The sequence below is a fragment of the Staurois parvus genome, unplaced genomic scaffold (genome assembly GCF_062004578.1).
Source record: "Staurois parvus isolate SC_StPar_1 unplaced genomic scaffold, SC_StPar_1.0 ptg000877l, whole genome shotgun sequence".
NCBI classification, from domain to species: domain Eukaryota; kingdom Metazoa; phylum Chordata; class Amphibia; order Anura; family Ranidae; genus Staurois; species Staurois parvus.
Window position 1 is genome coordinate 910,615 of NW_028318673.1, and position 18,383 is coordinate 928,997.

Here is an 18,383-nt window from a genome sequence, read left to right on the forward strand (position 1 = left end):
GTTTAAGACCTCCATCTCATAATAAAGAGGACCTGTCACTATCCAAGCTATCAGATGGGCTGTTGTTAAACACCATGCAATTCTACATGTAAGTCCAGCACACGTATGTAAACAGCAATTGCATGAAACATGTGAGGTACCGCAGCAAACGTCAGAGTGAGAGCAATAATTCCAGTTTACTGTAAACAATAATTTCCTTAGATCATCAGCTCCATCTAGAGACCACAATGGGGTATGAATCCTGAAAATACCTCACTGAATACAAATATTACAATACTGTATTATGGCCACTAGATGGAGCCAAGGAAATCAGTGTGAGATAAAATACAGCCAATGTTCATCACAGCTGGGTGAATGCCGGTCACATTCGTTCAATAGACTACAAAATCTCCCACCACAAAATGTACTCAGCCAATCACAGGGCAGGACTCCATTTTTATTCTTCTCCTGCCATCAATGGCCAACCCGGTCCCACACTTCATCCATGTCTTTGGGGACCTCTGATCTCCTTATGAACTGTTTCTTCCATGATGAAGATCAGCCATGGAGTATATCTGAGGTGTATATCAGGGGGTGCTTCTTCCCCACATGAGAGCTGGGATGTCCAGCAACATTCATCTAGAAGACATTTCCAGCACTCAAGACACTAATACACCTCCAGGGTTGTGTGGGACCCCTGATGTACAGGAAGACAGGACTTCAGTGAGGAACATTTCCCGCACTCAGGACAGGAAAGTGACTTCTCCTCTGTGTGAGATCTTTGATGTTTGGAAAGACGTGACTTCACTGAAAAACATTTCCCACACTCAGGACAGGAATACGGCTTCTCCACCTTGTGAGATCTTTATTGTATGACAAGTTCTGATTTTTTTACAATTTCCCACACTCACTTGTAAGTAGCCTCCTCCCCTGTGTGAGACCTCTGATGATGTTTGTAAAGAGTGAACTTCTGTGAAAAACATTTCCCGCACTCAGAACAGGAGTATGGCTTTTCACCCGTGTGAGACCTCAAATGTATGACAAGTTCTGATTTTCGTATAAAACATTTGCTGCACTCAGAACAGGAATACGGCTTCTCCCCTGTGTGAGATCTCTTATGTTTGTAAAGACTGGAATGCGTTGTAAAACATTTCCCACACTGTGGACAGGAATATAGCTTCTCCCCAGTGTGAGAACTCTGATGTATGGCAAGTTCTGATTTTTGTATAAAACATTTCCCACACTCAGTACATGAATACGGCTTCTCGCCTACATGCAATCTCAGATGTCTGGAAAGATGTGACTTGTATGAAAAACACTTCCCGCACTCAGGACAGGAATACGGCTTCTCCCCCGTGTGAGATCTCTGATGACTGTAAAGAATGAACTTTTGTGCAAAACATTTCCCACACTCAGAACAGGAGTATGGCTTCTCACCTGTGTGAGACCTTTCATGTTTGACAAGATCTGATTTTTGTGCAAAACATTTCCCGCACTCAGGACATGAATATGGCTTCTCACCCACATGCAATCTCTGATGTCTGGAAAGATGTGACTTGTCTGAAAAACATTTCCCGCACTCAGGACAGGAATACGGCTTCTCCCCTGTGTGAGATCTTTTATGCACATTAAGATGGGATTTAAAACAGAAACCCTTCCCACACTCAGTACAGGGAAACCTCTTCTCTGTTGGAAGGCCGGCCCGGTCCCGCACAGTCTGAGGTCCCTCAGGATACGAGGAATCCGATGGTCCATCTACACTGGGTGGTGCCGGATGGACATTGGAGGGAGCCGGGTTTTCTCCTGGACTATACTGTGTGATGTCCTCATCTTCTACTTTCCAGTCTGGAGACAAAGTGAGACAATCCTCGGAGGTTTTCCTCATCTCCCGGCCATGGACTAAAATACAAAGACAAAGAGGATTACTAGACAGGAGCTGATTGGTTCCCCCAAACCAGGACTCCGCCCACATCAGGCAAGATGGAGAGCACAGCTCAGGAAAGTGACCAGGGGATTACAGGCTGATATCACCCAGTCCCCGCCCTACTCTGGACCAATCAGTGAGCAGTATGGGTGGAGGAATGGATTTAGTGTTCATGACCCACCTGTGCTGATCTCTGTAGGAGTGTCCTCCTCTATAAATGTCCCCGTTATTCCATCCTCCTCCATAGACTGCTGATCATCCCTCACATACGCCTCTTCTTCTTCTGCTTTCACCTCAAATTCTATATCGATTGGATCTCCACTCTAAATCAAGGAAATGAGAGAAAATATCATCTGTAAAATATAAACTCACATAAACAATCCACACATTATCTTTACAAGTCCATGTTCTAGATTCTCCATCCCACCAACCTTGTAATAGTGAGGGATGGTGTGACCTCCCTGTGTGGAATCCCGGGAATACAGAGGACGGGGACATCTCTCTGGTGGGTTCCTGTAGCTGGATGACTCCACCATGGTGTCCTGGTACAGATCTTTGTGTTCTTCTAGAAGCTCTGACTCCTCCATCCCCCCATCCTCATCCTCCTCCTCTTTTATCTCTTCTTTAACCTCAACTTTAGGATCTCTCAGGTTTCCACTCTGAATATATAATAAAAATGCCATCAATGGTAACAATGCAGATAATGTACAGATCCTAATGATACTATCAGTGATTGTTCCTTATCTACCTGATGATGGTGAGGGATGGTGTGACCTCCCTGTGTGGAATCCCGGGAATACAGAGGACGGGGACATCTCTCTGGTGGGTTCCTGGTATTAGGTGGCTCCATCATATCCTTGTGTCCTTCTGAAAACTCCTCCATCACTCCATACTCCTCATCCTCCTCTTTATATTCTTCTTTAACATCAATATTATCATCCCCGAGGATTCCACTCTGAAAGATATAATAAAACATTCATTGTAACAAACATGCTGTGTATAAATCACAACTACCAATAATTGTCATCATCTACCTGATGATGGTGAGGGATGGTGTGACCTTCCTGTGTGGAATCCCGGGAATACAGAGGACGGGGACATCTCTCTGGTGGGTTCCCATGACTGGATCCATCTGTAGGAAACACACACACTGACTGAATCCATTGTTTCTATGTGTTTATCAGATGATGGGGGATCTAGGTGGATCCTCCGTACTGCTCTCTCCTTTACAATAAAGTCTCCTCTTACCCGGTGATGTGAGGGGCGGCTGATTGTCCATCATGACGTCCTTGTAGAGATCCTTGTGTCCTTCTAAATACTCCCACTCCTCCATGGAGAAATAGACAGTGACACCCTGACACCTTATAGGAACCTGACACACACAATGATACAGTCACCATCCAGACACATCCCTTGTCTGTTACTGGAGAATGTCCCAGAATTCCCGGCACCGCTCACCTCTCCTGTCAGCAGCTCAGTGATCTCTCTGGTGACTTCTAGAATCTTCTTCTTCTTTCTCTCTTCTATCAGGGAGGGAGGTGGAGGCAATGTGATGTCATATGATCTCCAGACTTCACAGGAGGAAAACTCTACATCTGAACACAAATAGTCACATCAAATGATATTCCCAGAATCCTCCTCACCTCTCCATTCAGGTCTCCATTTTATTAAAGCCCCACTTCAGGCTGAGGTATAATTCCCCCCCACAGGACCCCCACACTACGCAGGGTATAGGGTTGTTGCAGCATTCTGATGTCATTACATACAACGCAGGACCAACAGTCCCACTTTACATGTGAGGATACCAAGGGACCCCACATCCTAAGAGCATCAGAAAAAAGCAAGATGGAGGGACATTGGGAGGAGGAGCTGTGAGGTCGGTGTGATGTCATAGGATTCTATGACTCTGGATGGACATTGGGAGGAGGAGCTGTGAGGTCAGTGTGATGTCATAGGATTCTCTGACTCCGGATGGAGGGACATTGGGAAGGGGAGCTGTGAGGTCAGTGTGATGTCATAGGATTCTCTGACTCCGGATGGAGGGACATTGGGAGGAGGAGCTGTGAGGTCAGTGTGATGTCACAGGATTCTCTGACTCCGGATGGAGGGACATTGGGAGGAGGAGCTGTGAGGTCAGTGTGATGTCATAGGAATCTCTGACTCTAGATGGAGGGACATTGGGAGGGGGAGCTGTGAGGTCAGTGTGATGTCATAGGAATCTCTGACTCCGGATGGAGGGACATTGGGAGGAGGAGCTGTGAGGTCAGTGTGATGTCATAGGACATATAGACTCTGGATGGAGGGACATTTGGATGGGGAGATTTGAGGGGTCCTCTATATGAGGCTCCCATGCAAACCAAATCCTTGTTCCTGGGTGCGTCCTACCTCTCCTAAACTGAAGAGTGACCTTTGACCTTTACCATCCAGAAATCTGTCCGGAATCTGTGGAAGTAAGCTGTCATGTGATCAGGTGACGTGCGGAGGAACGGAGTGTAAATAGCAGACAATTGTCTCCAGAGCCCCTAATGGTGGGGATGGATTTGGCAGCGTGCTGGTGCCAAGTTTCCTCCCCCCAGGGTCACTGCAGGTGTGGAGAAAAGCTGTGTAAGAGGATATGGAGGAGAGATGAAGAGGAGATCCAGGAATCAGGAGAAAGGTCAGGGCAAGCAACAGACGAGCGCATCCAAGAGACCAAGCCGGGGTCACTACACAGAAAATCAATCCAAGGAAACAACAGGCAGGACGAGGAATAGCAAGAAGGAGCTGAGAGACAAATGAGAATATTGCTCAGCCAATGGGAGATGATCTCAGCATGACTTCCATCATGAAGGAGATGAGGGGGAGGGGAGGAAGTCACTGAAGGTGACCATAGATCCATGGAAATTCAGCTGGTTCAGCAGGGATCGCTCACATTTCCATCCATGTGTGGCCACTGCCGGATAAAAGCCACTCCCCCAGCGGCTGCAGCCAATAGCTTCAGTGCTGATCTGTGTATTCTGAGAGCGGAGGAGTCCCCCCATTGTCAGAATACAAGAGTGCAGCGGGGAGGATTCCCCCATCCACCTCCAATGTGTGGATGGGGGAAACACTTCAGTTTTTATGCTCATCCCGCTGGCTGAACGATAAAACTGAACCATGTAGGCCAGCTTTGGGAGCAAATATATTATCACCAACTCCTCCCCCTGAAGGGGTTCATCTTAAGGGGTTTTTCTCTCTGCCTGGACTATCCGTGAATCTCCCTATTTTCCCTGACTGGACTATCCGTGAATCTCCCTCCTTTCCCTGCCTGGACTATCCGTGAATCTCCCTCCTTTCCCTGCCTGGACTATCCATGAATCTCCCTATTTTCCCTGCCTGGACTATCCGTGAATCTCCCTCCTTTCCCTGCCTGGACTATCCATGAATCTCCCTATTTTCCCTGCCTGGACTATCCGTGAATCTCCCTCCTTTCCCTGCCTGGACTATCCATGAATCTCCCTCCTTTCCCTGCCTGGACTATCCATGAATCTCCCTATTTTCCCTGCCTGGACTATCCGTGAATCTCCCTCCTTTCCCTGCCTGGACTATCCATGAATATCCCTCCTTTCCCTGCCTGGACTATCCATGAATCTCCCTACTTTCCCTGCCTGGACTGTCCGTGAATCTCCCTCCTTTCCCTGCCTGGACTATCCGTGAATATCCCTCCTTTCCCTGCCTGGACTATCCATGAATCTCCCTATTTTCCCTGCCTGGACTATCCGTGAATCTCCCTATTTTCCCTGCCTGGACTATCCATGAATCCCCCTATTCTCTCTGCCTGGACTGTCCATGAATCCCCCTATTCTCTCTGCCTGGACTGTCCATGAATCCCCCTATTCTCTCTGCCTGGACTGTCCATGAATCCCCCTATTCTCTCTGCCTGGACTATCTGTGAATCCCACTATTTTCCCTGCCTGGACTATCCGTGAATCTCCCTATTTTCCCTGCCTGGACTGTCCGTGAATCTCCCTCCTTTCCCTGCCTGGACTGTCCGTGAATCTCCCTCCTTTCCCTGCCTGGACTGTCCGTGAATATCCCTCCTTTCCCTGCCTGGACTGTCCATGAATCCCCCTATTCTCTCTGCCTGGACTGTCCATGAATCCCTCTATTCTCTCTGCCTGGACTGTCCATGAATCCCCCTATTCTCTCTGCCTGGACTATCTGTGAATCCCACTATTTTCCCTGCCTGGACTATCCGTGAATCTCCCTATTTTCCCTGCCTGGACTATCCGTGAATCTCCCTACTTTCCCTGCCTGGACTGTCCGTGAATATCCCTCCTTTCCCTGCCTGGACTATCTGTGAATCCCCCTATTCTCTCTGCCTGGACTATCCGTGAATCTCCCTCCTTTCCCTGCCTGGACTATCCATGAATCTCCCTATTTTCCCTGCCTGGACTATCCCTGAATCCCCCTATTTTCCCTGCCTGGACTATCCGTGAATCTCTCTATTTTCCCTGCCTGGACTATCCGTGAATATCCCTCCTTTCCCTGCCTGGACTATCTGTGAATCTCCCTCCTTTCCCTGCCTGGACTATCCATGAATCCCCCTATTTTCCCTGCCTGGACTATCCGTGAATCTCTCTATTTTCCCTGCCTGGACTATCCGTGAATATCCCTTCTTTCCCTGCCTGGACTATCTGTGAATCCCACTATTTTCCCTGCCTGGACTATCCGTGAATCTCCCTCCTTTCCCTGCCTGGACTGTCCGTGAATCTCCCTATTTTCCCTGCCTGGACTATCCGTGAATATCCCTCCTTTCCCTGCCTGGACTATCCATGAATCTCCCTATTTTCCCTGCCTGGACTATCCGTGAATATCCCTCCTTTCCCTGCCTGGACTATCTGTGAATCCCCCTATTTTCCCTGCCTGGACTGTCCATGAATCCCCCTATTCTCTCTGCCTGGACTATCTGTGAATCCCACTATTTTCCCTGCCTGGACTATCCGTGAATCTCCCTATTTTCCCTGCCTGGACTGTCCGTGAATCTCCCTCCTTTCCCTGCCTGGACTGTCCGTGAATATCCCTCCTTTCCCTGCCTGGACTGTTCATGAATCCCCCTATTCTCTCTGCCTGGACTGTCCATGAATCCCCCTATTCTCTCTGCCTGGACTGTCCATGAATCCCCCTATTCTCTCTGCCTGGACTGTCCATGAATCCCTCTATTCTCTCTGCCTGGACTGTCCATGAATCCCCCTATTCTCTCTGCCTGGACTATCTGTGAATCCCACTATTTTCCCTGCCTGGACTATCCGTGAATCTCCCTATTTTCCCTGCCTGGACTATCCGTGAATCTCCCTATTTTCCCTGCCTGGACTATCCGTGAATCTCCCTACTTTCCCTGCCTGGACTGTCCGTGAATATCCCTCCTTTCCCTGCCTGGACTATCTGTGAATCCCCCTATTCTCTCTGCCTGGACTATCCGTGAATCTCCCTCCTTTCCCTGCCTGGACTATTAAATGAATCCCCCTATTTTCCCTGCCTGGACTATCCATGAATCCCCCTATTTTCCCTGCCTGGACTATCCATGAATCCCCCTATTTTCCCTGCCTGGACTATCCGTGAATCTCTCTATTTTCCCTGCCTGGACTATCCGTGAATATCCCTCCTTTCCCTGCCTGGACTATCCGTGAATCTCCCTCCTTTCCCTGCCTGGACTATCCGTGAATCTCCCTACTTTCCCTGCCTGGACTGTCCGTGAATATCCCTCCTTTCCCTGCCTGGACTATCTGTGAATCCCCCTATTCTCTCTGCCTGGACTATCCGTGAATCTCCCTCCTTTCCCTGCCTGGACTATCCATGAATCCCCCTATTTTCCCTGCCTGGACTATCCGTGAATCTCTCTATTTTCCCTGCCTGGACTATCCGTGAATATCCCTCCTTTCCCTGCCTGGACTATCCGTGAATATCCCTCCTTTCCCTGCCTGGACTATCTGTGAATCCCACTATTTTCCCTGCCTGGACTATCCATGAATCTCCCTCCTTTCCCTGCCTGGACTATCCATGAATCCCCCTATTTTCCCTGCCTGGACTATCCGTGAATATCCCTCCTTTCCCTGCCTGGACTATCCATGAATCCCCCTATTTTCCCTGCCTGGACTATCCGTGAATATCCCTCCTTTCCCTGCCTGGACTGTCCATGAATCCCCCTATTCTCTCTGCCTGGACTGTCCATGAATCCCCCTATTCTCTCTGCCTGGACTGTCCATGAATCCCCCTATTCTCTCTGCCTGGACTGTCCATGAATCCCTCTATTCTCTCTGCCTGGACTGTCCATGAATCCCCCTATTCTCTCTGCCTGGACTATCTGTGAAACCCACTATTTTCCCTGCCTGGACTATCCGTGAATCTCCCTATTTTCCCTGCCTGGACTATCCGTGAATCTCCCTATTTTCCCTGCCTGGACTATCCGTGAATCTCCCTATTTTCCCTGCCTGGACTATCCGTGAATCTCCCTCCTTTCCCTGCCTGGACTATCCATGAATCCCCCTATTTTCCCTGCCTGGACTATCCGTGAATCTCTCTATTTTCCCTGCCTGGACTATCCGTGAATCTCCCTATTTTCCCTGCCTGGACTATCCATGAATCCCCCTATTTTCCCTGCCTGGACTATCCGTGAATATCCCTCCTTTCCCTGCCTGGACTATCCATGAATCCCCCTATTTTCCCTGCCTGGACTATCCGTGAATATCCCTCCTTTCCCTGCCTGGACTATCCGTGAATCTCCCTATTTTCCCTGCCTGGACTGTCCGTGAATCTCCCTATCTTCCTTGCCTGGACTATCCTCTTCCCCTTTTTTGGGTACACAGACGCTACCTTCCTACCCTGATTGTCTCCCAGATTTCAATAAAACTCTGTGTTTATCATGCTCCGTGTGTGTTCTGTCCTGCCTACGCTTCCATCACATGAACCATGTAGGCCAGCTTTGGGAGCAAGATATATTATCATCAACTCCTCCCCCTGAAGGGGATCATCTACGTATTACCTCCTCTGCTGCCAGATCCAGGAACGTCTCCTCTCTACTTCCTCCTTCATGGAACTTCCTGTCTATACCTGACATCACTTCCTGTCTGTACCTGATATCACTTCCTGCCTTTACCTGACATCATTTCCTGTCTTCCATAGAGACTTCTTGTCTGGGTAGAAGTGAGATCCCCACCTTGTGGAGCTCAGAGGAACTGCAGCCCCAAGAAGCGTCTGGTAGTGTGACCCCGGCCTTGTGCTGGGTGTGTATGGACTGTAGATCCTTATAGAGGGGTCACCTCCACTCCCACCAAGGGGGACAGAAATATATGACTGCTCGGGGGAGGGGTTTTGGCCCACAAGGTGGGGATCTCACTTCTACCCAGACAGGAATTCTCTATGGAAGACAGACAGGAAGTGATGTCAGGTAAAGACAGGAAGTGATGCCAGGTACAGACAGGAAGTGATATCAGGTACAGACAGGAAGTGATGTCAGGTAAATACAGGAAGTTCCAGGGGATATGTGAGTAAGCAGGAAGTAGAGAGGAGACATTCCTGGATGTGGCAGCAGAGGAGGTAATACGTAGATGAACCCCTTCAGGGGGAGGAGTTGATGATAATATATTTGCCCCCAAAGCTGGCCTACATGGTTCAGTTTTATCGTTCAGCCAGCGGGATGACCATAAAAACTGAAGTGATTCCCCCATCCACACATTGGAGGTGGATGGGGGAATCCTCCCCGCTGCACTCTTGTATTCTGACAATGGGGGGACTCCTCCGCTCTCAGAATACACAGATCAGCACTGAAGCTATTGGCTGTAGCCGCTGGAGGAGTGGCTTTTATCCGGCAGTGGCCACACATGGATGGAAATGTGAGCGATCCCTGCTGAACCAGCTGAATTTCCATGGATCTATGGTCACCTTCAGTGACTTCCTCCCCTCCCCCTCATCTCCTTCATGATGGAAGTCATGCTGAGATCATCTCCCATTGGCTGAGCAATATTCTCATTTGTCTCTCAGCTCCTTCTTGCTATTCCTCGTCCTGCCTGTTGTTTCCTTGGATTGATTTTCTGTGTAGTGACCCCGGCTTGGTCTCTTGGATGCGCTCGACTGTTGCTTGCCCTGACCTTTCTCCTGATTCCTGGATCTCCTCCTCATCTCTCCTCCATATCCTCTTACACAGCTTTTCTCCACACCTGCAGTGACCCTGGGGGGAGGAAACTTGGCACCAGCACACCGCCAAATCCATCCCCACCATTAGGGGCTCTGGAGACAATTGTCTGCTATTTACACTCCGTTCCTCCGCACGTCACCTGATCACATGACAGCTTACTGCCACAGATTCCGGACAGATTTCTGGATGGTAAAGGTCAAAGGTCACTCTTCAGTTTAGGAGAGGTAGGACACACCCAGGAACAAGGTATTGGTTTGCATAGGAGCCTCATATAGAGGACCCCTCAAATCTCCCCATCCAAGTATCCCTCCATCCAGAGTCTATATGTCCTAAGACATCACACTGACCTCACAGCTCCTCCTCCCAATGTCCCTCCATCCAGAGTCAGAGAATCCTATGACATCACACTGATCTCACAGCTCCTCCCCCCAATGTCCCTCCATCTAGAGTCAGAGAATCCTATGACATCACACTGACCTCACAGCCCCTCCTCCCAATGTCCCTCCATCCAGAGTCAGAGAATCCTATGACACCACACTGACCTCACAGCTCCTCCCAATGTCCCTCCATCCAGAGTCAGAGAATCCTATGACATCACACTGACCTCACAGCTCCTCCCCCCAATGTCCCTCCATCCAGCTCTTTTTTCTTTTATCCAGTACTCTTTACATCCCTTTACATCCTCACAACTAAAGCAGAACTGTTGATCCTTCATTTCATGTAATGATGTCAGAATTCCTTATACCTCAGCCTGAAGTGGGGCTTTAATAAAATGGAGACCTGAATGGAGAGGTGAGGAGGATTCTGGGAATATTATTTGATGTGACTATTTGTGTTCAGATGTAGAGTTTTCCTCCTGTGAAGTCTGGAGATCATATGACATCACATTGCCTCCACCTCCCTCCCTGATAGAAGAGAGAAAGAAGAAGAAGATTCTAGAAGTCACCAGAGAGATCACTGAGCTGCTGACAGGAGAGGTGAGCGGTGCCGGGAATTCTGGGACATTCTCCAGTAACAGACAAGGGATGTGTCTGGATGGTGACTGTATCATTGTGTGTGTCAGGTTCCTATAAGGTGTCAGGGTGTCACTGTCTATTTCTCCATGGAGGAGTGGGAGTATTTAGAAGGACACAAGGATCTCTACAAGGACGTCATGATGGACAATCAGCCGCCCCTCACATCACCGGGTAAGAGGAGACTTTATTGTAAAGGAGAGAGCAGTACGGAGGATCCACCTAGATCCCCCATCATCTGATAAACACATAGAAACAATGGATTCAGTCAGTGTGTGTGTTTCCTACAGATGGATCCAGTCATGGGAACCCACCAGAGAGATGTCCCCGTCCTCTTTATTCCCGGGATTCCACACAGGAAGGTCACACCATCCCTCACCATCATCAGGTAGATGATGACAATTATTGGTAGTTGTGATTTATACACAGCATGTTTGTTACAATGAATGTTTTATTATATCTTTCAGAGTGGAATCCTCGGGGATGAGAATATTGATGTTAAAGAAGAGTATAAAGAGGAGGATGAGGAGTATGGAGTGATGGAGGAGTTTTCAGAAGGACACAAGGATATGATGGAGCCACCTAATACCAGGAACCCACCAGAGAGATGTCCCCGTCCTCTGTATTCCCGGGATTCCACACAGGAAGGTCACACCATCCCTCACTATTACAAGGTTGGTGGGATGGAGTATCTAGAACATGGACTTGTAGGGGTGATGTGTGAATTTTTTAATGTGATATTTTCTCTCATTTCCTTGATTTAGAGTGGAGATCCAATCGATATAGAATTTGAGGTGAAATCAGAAGAAGAAGAGGCGTATGTGAGGGATGATCAGCAGTCTATGGAGGAGGATGGAATAACGGGGACATTTATAGAGGAGGACACTCCTACAGAGATCAGCACAGGTGGGTCATGAACACTAAATCCATTCCTCCACCCATACTGCTCACTGATTGGTCCAGAGTAGGGCGGGGACTGGGTGATATCAGCCTGTAATCCCCTGGTCACTTTCCTGAGCTGTGTTCCCCGTCCTGTATTCCTGGATTTCTCTCGGATAATCTTCCTTCTCTGTGCTGCAGACACAATTTATGTATCAGTTCTGGTTGTTTCCTCACTCTCTGACTAAGGTCCATGAATAAAGAAATGACCTGGTAGGAGATCAGAGGAGCCATTTCCTAGTTCCCTTGAGGGTGGAATTGTAAGCTCCTCAGAGACCAAGCTGCCTGATGTGGGCGGAGTCCTGGTTTGGGGGAACCAATCAGCTGCTGTCTAGTAATCCTCTTTGTCTTTTAGTCCATAGCCGGGAGATGAGGAAAACCTCCGAGGATTGTCTCACTTTGTCTCCAGACTGGAAAGTAGAAGATGAGGACATCACACAGTATAGTCCAGGAGAAAACCCGGCTCCCTCCAATGTTCATCCGGCACCACCCAGTGTAGATGGACCATCGGATTCCTCGTATCCTGAGGAACCACAGACTGTGCGGGACCGGGCCGGCCTTCCAACAGAGAAGAGGTTTCCCTGTACTGAGTGCAGGAAGAGTTTCCATTTTAAATCCCATCTTAACGTACATATAAGATCTCACACAGGGGAAAAACCACATTCCTGTCCAGAGTGTGGGAAATTTTTCCATTTTAAATCGGGTCTTTATGTGCATAAAAGGACTCACATAGGTGAGAAGCCATTTTCGTGTCCTGAGTGCGGGAAATGTTTTTCACAAAAGTCCAATCTTGAAATACATCGGTTTCTGCATACAGGTGAGAAGCCATATTCCTGTTCTGAGTGCATGAAATGTTTTTCCCAGATGTCCACTCTTTACAGACATCAGAGATCTCACATGGGGGAGAAGCCATATTCCTGTCTTGAGTGCGGTAAATGTTTTGCGCAGAAGTCCAATCTTCATATACATCAGAGATCTCACACGGGGGAGAAACCATATTCTTGTTATGAGTGTGGAAAATGTTTTGTACAAAAATCAGAACTTGCCAGACATCAGAGAACTCACACGGGGGAGAAGCCGTATTCCTGTCCATGTTGTGGGAAATGTTTTTCAATGAAGTCAAATCTTTCCACACATCAGAGATCTCACACAGGAGAGAAGCCGTATTTCTGTCCTGAGTGCGGGAAATGTTTTTCACAGAAGACCAGTCTTTCCAGACATCAGAAATCTCACACAGAGGAGACGCAAATTTCCTGTCCTGAGTGAGGGAAATGTTCCTCACTGAAGTTGTCTTCCTGTACATCAGGGGTCCCAAACAACCCTGGAGGTGTATTAGTGCGCTGAGTGTGGGAAATGTCTTCTAGATGAATGTTGCTGGACATCCCAGCTCTCATGTGGGGAAGAAGCACACCCTGATATACACCTCAGATATACTCCATGGCTGATCTTCATCATGGAAGGAACAGTTCATAAGGAGATCAGAGGTCCCCAAAGACATGGATGAAGTGTGGGACCGGGTTGGCCAGTGATGGCAGGAGAAGAATAAAAATGGAGTCCTGCCCTGTGATTGGCTGAGTACATTTTGTGGTGGGAGATTTCACACTTGGAGGTGTGATTTATAAACAAATAACTGAACAGATGTGATCCACATTCTCCAAGATGAATGTTGGCTAAATTTTATTTTATATTCGGATTTCCTGGGTTCCATCTAGTGGCCATATTTGTGCATTGAACTGAATTGTGGGAAACGTTTCCCATTATGGGGTAGATGGAGGCGACCATAATAGAAAATCCCGGAGTTACATTCCCTCCAGGATCTGGATGAATTTTGGTCACATACGCTCAGTGAATTCTTGGTACATAGACCCCTCCCTTGGTCTCCTGGGCCAGGCCGGGACCTGGTCACACGGGCTCAGTGAATTCTTGGTACATAGACCCCTCCCTTGGTCTCCTGGCCAGGCCGGGATCTGGTCACATGCGCTCAGTGAATTCTTGGTACATAGACCCCTCCCTTGGTCTCCTGGCCAGGCCGGGATCTGGTCACATGGACTCAGTGAATTCTTGGCACATAGACCCCTCCCTTGGTCTCCTGGGCCAGGCCGGGATCTGGTCACACGCGCTCAGTGAATTCTTGGTACATAGACCCCTCCCTTGGTCTCCTGGGCCAGGCCGGGATCTGGTCACACGTGCTCAGTGAATTCTTAGTACATTGACCCCTCCCTTGGTCTCCTGGGCCAGGCCAGGATCTGGTCACACGCGCTCAGTGAATTCTTGGTACATAGACCCCTCCCTTGGTCTCCTGGGCCAGGCCGGGTTCCATCCAAATCCCTGAGATCATTCTCCCGCACTTCTTAGTCCAGCACACACTGAGGGATGTCAGTCATTAACCCCGTCACACCTAAGGGGAAAACACATGTTAATGCCTAAGCACAATTTTACAACTTTGACCTGTTAGTAAACCCGTCCGTATCATCACACCTACTTTGTACATCGGGGTGGATTATACCGCACTGTTTTCTATTAACAAAGGAAAACTGACCTAAAATTGTAAACAAAACATGTTTATTTAATGTAGCTGTGTGTTTCTTGCTGCTGCCATAACCAACTACCAAAGAACAACCCAAAATCATTCCTCCAGGTCCTGCCGATGGCAGGGATCCCACACATGTATGTTAGTTGTTGTTTGTACCCGCAGTACAGCCCACACACCATACGGAGCATTTTGCTGCGACTTTTATCCTGACACTAACTGACTCTGACACTAATTTCAACATCAAAATAAAAATCCTCACAAAATAATACTGACCCTGACTCTTGAACTTGACCTTTGACCCTGACCTTGACCCAAACACTACCCCTGACACTGACCTACATCAAGCCTTCATCTAGGTATTTTTATTTATTTATCCCTCCCTCCTGACCGGGCCATTTTTTGCGATATGGTGCTGCGTTACTTTAATGGACAATTGCGTGGTCATGCAACGCTGCACCCTAATGAATTTGCCTCTGTAAAAAAAATGTCATGATAAATTTAGGGCAAAATGTATTCTGCTCCATGTCTTTGCTAAAACAAATCCCAATACATGTAAATTAATTGGTTTACATGAAAGTTATAGCGTCTACAAATGGCGGTGTAGATACTGGGATTTTTTTTTCTAATACTAGTAATGGTCAGTGACTTATAGCAGGACTGCAGTGGGTATTCTGGTACTGGAGGAAACTGACTTGGTGTCACTGACATCTCCAGTGACACCAATACAGTGATCAGTGCTAATAAAAAGCACTGACACTGTACTAATGGCACTGGGCAGGAAGGGGTTAACATTTGGGATGATCAAAGGGTTAACTGTGTGCTTTTTCACTATGGGGGCTGTGTGTGTGCTTCACTGTGTGCACACTGCTATGCAGAACCATACAAAGCAGTGCGCAGGAGCTGACAGGGGAGAGATCTGTATTGTTTATACACAGGTCTCTCACCCATCGGTGATACACAGCAATTGCCGGGTGCCGGCAGGGAATCACTGTCTGGGATCCAGTGATTGACAGCTGAGGCCACCAACGGTGGCGCAGGTAGGGCATGCACATGTGGCTCACACGTGCCCCCTACCCAGAAGTGCAAAATCATGTATATGTACATGAATTTACACACCCCTCTGCCCTGTAGTAGTATTTCTGCTATATGGTGGTGGGAAAGCGGTTAATATATTTATTTATATACACTTTTAACACACACTTTTTTTTCTTTCAGAAATGACAGAGAGAGATACAATGTATAATAGAATGTATATAATGATACGATGTATAATAGAATGTATATAATGAGACAATGTGTAATATAATGTATATAATGATACAATGTGTAATAGAATGTATATAATGATACAATGTATAATAGAATGTATATAATGATACGATGTATAATAGAATGTATATAATGAGACAATGTGTAATATAATGTATATAATGATACAATGTATAATAGGATGTACAGTCAGGTCCATAAATATTGGGACATGGACACACTTCTAACATTTTTGGCTCTATACACCACCACAATGGATTTGAAATGAAACAAACAAGATGTGCTTTAACTGCAGACTGTCAGCTTTAATTTGAGGGTATTTACATCCAAATCAGGTGAACGGTGTAGGAATTACAACAGTTTGCATATATGCCTCCCACTTGTTAAGGGACCAAAAGTAATGGGACAGAATAATAATCATAAATCAAACTTTCACTTTTTAATACTTGGTTGCAAATCCTTTGCAGTCAATGACAGCCTGAAGTCTGGAACGCATAGACATCACCAGACGCTGGGTTTCATCCCTGGTGATGCTCTGCCAGGCCTCTACTGCAACTGTCTTCAGTTCCTGCTTGTTCTTGGGGCATTTTCCCTTCAGTTTTGTCTTCAGCAAGTGAAATGCTCAATCGGATTCAGGTCAGGTGATGGACTTGGCCATTGCAGAACATTCCACTTCTTTGGTGTCTTTTGCAGTCTGCTTTGGGTCATTGTCCATCTGCACTGTGAAGCGTCCAATGAGTTGTGAAGCATTTGGCTGAATATGAGCCGATAATATTCCCGAAACACTTCACAATTCATCCGGCTGCTTCTGTCAGCCGTCACATCATCAATAAATACAAGAGAAGCAGTTCCATTGGCAGCCATACATGCCCACGCCATGACACTACCACCACCATGATCACTGATGAGGTGGTATGCTGAGGACCATGAGCAGTTCCTTCTCCATACTCTTCTCTTCCCATCACTCTGGTACAAGTTGATGTTGGTCTCATCTGTCCATAGGATGTTGTTCCAGAACTGTGAAGGCTTTTTTACATGTTGTTTGGCAAACTCTAATCTGGCCTTCCTGTTTTTGAGGCTCCCCAATGGTTTCCATCTTGTGGTGAACCCTCTGTATTCACTCTGGTGAAGTCTTCTCTTGATTGGTGACTTTGACACACATACACCTACCTCCTGGAGAGTGTTCTTGATCTGGCCAACTGTTGTGAAGGGTGTTTTCTTCACCAGGGAAAGAATTCTTCGCTCATCCACCACAGTTGTTTTCCGTGGTCTTCCGGGTCTTTTGGTGTTGCTGAGCTCACCGGTGCGTTCCTTCTATTTAAGAATGTTCCAAACAGTTGTTTTGGCCACGCCTAATGTTTTTGCTATCTCTCTGATGGGTTTGTTTTGTTTTTTCAGCCTAATGATGGCTTCACTGATAGTGACAGCTCTTTGGATCTCATCTTGAGAGTTGACAGCAACAGATTCCAAATGCAAATAGCACACTTGAAATGAACTCTGGACCTTTTATCTGCTCATTGTAATTGGGATAATGAAGGAATAACACACACCTGGCCATGGAACAGCTGAGAAGCCAATTGTCCCATTACTTTTGGTCCCTTAACAAGTGGGAGGCACATATGCAAACTGTTGTAATTCCTACACCGTTCACCTGATTTGGATGTAAATACCCTCAAATTAAAGCTGACAGTCTGCAGTTAAAGCACATCTTGTTTGTTTCATTTCAAATCCATTGTGGTGGTGTATAGAGCCAAAAATGTTAGAATTGTGTCGATGTCCCAATATTTATGGACCTGACTGTATATAATGATACAATGTGTAATATAATGTATATAATGATACAATGTATAATGGAATGTATATAATGATACAATGTGTAATAGAATGTATATAATGATACAATGTATAATAGAATGTATATAATGATACAATGTACAATTGGGATGTATATAATGATACAATGTATAATGGAATGTATATAATGATACAATGTGTAATATAATGTATATAATGATACAATGTGTAATATGATGTATATAATGATACAATGTATAATAGGATGTATATAATGATACAATGTGTAATATAATGTATATAATGATACAATGTATAATAGGATGTATATAATGATACAATGTGTAATATAATGTATATAATGATACAATGTATAATGGGATATATAATAATACAATGTATAATATGATGTATATAATGATACAATGTATAATAGGATGTATATAATGAGACAATGTATAATAGAGTGTATATAATGATACAATGTGTAATAGAATATATATAATGATACAATGTGTAATATAATGTATATAATGATACAATGTATAATAGGATGTATATAATGATACAATGTGAAATAAAATGTATATAATGATACAGTGTATAATGGGATGTATACAATGATACAATGTATACTGGGATGTATATAATGATACAATGTGTAATAGAATGTATATAATGATACAATGTATAATAGGATGTATATAATGATACAATGTGTAATATAATGTATATAATGATACAATGTATAATAGGATGTATATAATGATACAATGTATC

The 18,383-nt window shown here is 46.2% G+C and overlaps 2 protein-coding genes across 2 annotated transcripts in view; one reads left to right on the forward strand and one right to left on the reverse strand.

The window, feature by feature from the left end:
• The window catches only part of LOC149443089 (uncharacterized), a 139,759-nt gene that overhangs the window by 47,528 nt on the left and 73,848 nt on the right, over positions 1-18,383 (reverse strand). The window contains exon 6 of the mRNA XM_089655940.1: positions 890-1,849. Within this exon, the coding sequence (XP_089512066.1) occupies positions 890-1,849 (960 nt within the window). The remainder of the gene's footprint in view (positions 1-889; positions 1,850-18,383) is intronic.
• Positions 12,104-13,342, forward strand: LOC149443090 (uncharacterized). The gene has a single exon (XM_089655922.1). The coding sequence runs from the start codon at positions 12,296-12,298 to the stop codon at positions 13,271-13,273; it is 978 nt and encodes a 325-aa protein (XP_089512048.1). The 5' UTR covers positions 12,104-12,295; the 3' UTR covers positions 13,274-13,342.